General features: G+C 37.5%; 1 protein-coding gene across 1 annotated transcript in view; it reads left to right on the top strand.

The window, feature by feature from the left end:
* avl9 (AVL9 homolog (S. cerevisiase)) overlaps positions 1–2,909 on the top strand; it is a 33,662-nt gene that overhangs the window by 15,098 nt on the left and 15,655 nt on the right. Inside the window, exons 3-9 of the mRNA XM_015382178.1 lie at positions 761–846; positions 1,086–1,157; positions 2,045–2,134; positions 2,212–2,278; positions 2,355–2,395; positions 2,482–2,520; positions 2,605–2,674. Coding sequence (XP_015237664.1) covers positions 761–846; positions 1,086–1,157; positions 2,045–2,134; positions 2,212–2,278; positions 2,355–2,395; positions 2,482–2,520; positions 2,605–2,674 — 465 coding nt within the window. The remainder of the gene's footprint in view (positions 1–760; positions 847–1,085; positions 1,158–2,044; positions 2,135–2,211; positions 2,279–2,354; positions 2,396–2,481; positions 2,521–2,604; positions 2,675–2,909) is intronic.

Raw genomic sequence — 2,909 nt, 5'->3', positions numbered from 1 at the left:
AACCAATTAATTACTATTAATTGATTATTAAAATAATCTCCAACTAATTTAATGGATTAATCGCTAACTGGAGTATAGAGACAGTAAAACATTTCAGTAGCCGACAGAGTAACCTACTTGGAGCACTGCTTATACCAAAATTGTAAGAAAAAAAAAAACGTATGTTAAGATTTTTGCACTTAAGATAAAGAGCATTTTGTCTGTCAGTACGCTCTCTCTATAAAACTCAAGTGGAAAAGTTTAAAATTTTGTTTTTTTAAGATTTTGTAAAAGGTCTTCTTTAAGGGTCCTTTTGCTGTCTGATCATTAATCTTTTCAATGAAAAAATAAACAACAGATTAATCGATTTGCAAAATAATCATTAGCTGCAGCCATAATTTACTTCTATGTAATAATAATAATAATAATAATAATAATACATTTTATTTAAAAAGGCGCCTTTCTGGACACTCAAGGTCACCGTACAAAAGCATAAAAATTGTGTCAGAAAAAATAAAAATAAAAACATTTAAAAAATACAGAGGCTGTGACAGTGAAATTGATATTTAAAGAGAATAAGCAATCTTGAATAAGTAATATTTACTTCTCAAACCCTATGATGGTATAAATAGAAGACTATAATTGCATCTCTGCTTCGGTTAAACACCCCCCTCCAGCTCTGCACAGCCATCATCGCCACATGCCCAAACCCCTCCCCTCCTGAAGCTCAAACACAAACGTTTCTAAGCTGATCGGTTCTGGTTTTCTTCCTGTTTTGCAGACACTGTTTATTTTCACCTGCCGCCTCTCAGTGGAGACATGAAGTGTGTCTATGGGGTGTCCTGTTATCGTCAGATAGAAGCAAAGGTTGGTGAAAGCAGAACATTTGATTTTAATGTGATGCAAATGGCATCAGAAACCAGGAGAATGAAGAAGTCAGCAGTTCTGCTTGTGGTTTGAACTCCTCTGCAGGATTGAGTTCTTATTCTCCAGCAATCTCCAATGATCTATATGATGCACATTGATGCAAACAGCTCAATTTCCTGCGTGTTGTTTGTTTTCTTTCTGCCATTCATCATGGATTGTCATTTCGGATCTTATTTCAGGCCCTGAAAGTCCGACAGGCTGACGTCACCAGAGAGACGGTTCAGAAGAGCGTCTGTGTCCTCAGTCGAGTGGTGAGTCACGCCTCGCTTCAGGCGGTCATCATCGCTCTGACACAATAAGCCTCGATTCGGCAGGAAATCAGACTGTGGGAGTTTAAAGCAATACGTTCAGCACACGATCCTGAAGAAGGAAAAGTAAAAACAGGGATTAGAGTTTCTACATGCGGGGAAACGTCAACCTGGGACTAAATAGTAATTATAAAAAAGTATTCCCAGGTTTTATTTTTTCATTATTGTCTAACATAGATAATAATACTGGGCAACTTTTTTTTTTTTGAATAAAATAACCTTTTTCCATTGAGCATCCAAACATTTTTCTGTTTTTCTATTCTTTGATTAGTCCATACTTCTGTCCTTCCTTCCATACTTTTATTCATCTACACATTCAGTCATCCATCTATCCAAGCGAATATAGAATACATTTTCTATATTAGATATTTCTTTAATCTTTGAAAATAAAACCAAAAAAGATCAAAATAAATACTCAGTTTGTAAGGCTTTTTTTTTTTTTTTTTTACATTTTACTATGAACCCTGTGAGTTTGAGGGCATTTTGTTTATTTTATTGCCCCTTTCACTTATCAGGAACAAATCAGGCTGAAATGATTTTAATAAGGGTGTCACATTTGCTTAGGATGCTAACTCTGACCTTATTTGGCCCACTGATGGTGCTCAGAGGGCCCAGCAGTCTTATGTGTCTTCACTGTTTGAAGACATGTTATTCCTGGAAGCTGCTGCTGATGATCAGCTGTTTATAATCTGTAAATTTCATTAGCTAGCAGGAAACGTCGTGATTCACAAACAGGGAGAACCATCTGTCTTCTGTATTTCATAGGTCGTCATGGTTTATCTGAATCACACAGACTGATGCTGACATCGTTCTTTTTTCTTTGTTTTCAGCCTCTCTACGGTTTACTTCAAGCCAAGTTGCAGCTCATCACACACGCCTACTTTGAGGAGAAAGACTTCTCACAGATCTCAATCCTGAAGGTTGATTTAAAGGCCTGATGTTTAACTGAGATTCACTTCCTGTTTCCTGTTGTAATCACTTATGGCTTCCTGTGCAGGAGCTGTACGAGCACATGAACGGCTCCCTCAGAGGCTCCTCTCTGGAGGGATCTCAGGTTTATCTAGGTACCACCAGCCTCCATTAACACATCAAACGTGTCTAAGGTTGTTATTTGAGGGAAACTTTGTTTTCTCCCCTTAGGTTTATCACCAAGGGATCTTATCTTACACTTCCAACACAAGGTTGGAAAAGACAGATTAATAAGAGGTCAAATATCTTATTTATTCTAAGAAATTTTTAAACATTTTTCTGTTTTATGACTTTTTAGGTTCTCATCCTCTTCAAGCTCATTCTGTTGGAGAAAAAGGTGAGAGTCCAGCCTGAAAATAAAATCTCATCCCTATAGTGGCCTGGGTTTCCACATGTAATCCCACACATTGTGTCTCTGCAGGTCCTGTTCTATGTGTCTCCTGTAAACAGACTGGTGGGAGCCCTGATGACGGTTCTGTCACTTTTTCCAGGTCAGTAACTTCCACTCCAGTTGAATTATGGGGTTTTAAATCACTGCAAGGAGAGTTTGCTCTAGTTCAACAAAGGAGACAGCTTGATCTTCCTGGTTCTTTGAGTTTGATTATTTCATATTCAAGCCACTTTTAAACATGGAAAAGACAGGAAAACACACAGTTTTAGCTGCTGATCTTCATAAGTCAGGAAGAAATTAGCTTCATATTCTAAAGTAACTGGGTCTACCATCAG

This window comes from Cyprinodon variegatus, unplaced genomic scaffold (genome assembly GCF_000732505.1).
Source record: "Cyprinodon variegatus isolate N-32 unplaced genomic scaffold, C_variegatus-1.0 Scaffold252, whole genome shotgun sequence".
Lineage (NCBI taxonomy): Eukaryota > Metazoa > Chordata > Actinopteri > Cyprinodontiformes > Cyprinodontidae > Cyprinodon > Cyprinodon variegatus.
Note: the sequence above shows the minus strand (reverse complement) of the source record. Positions and strands in the feature narration are given on the sequence as shown.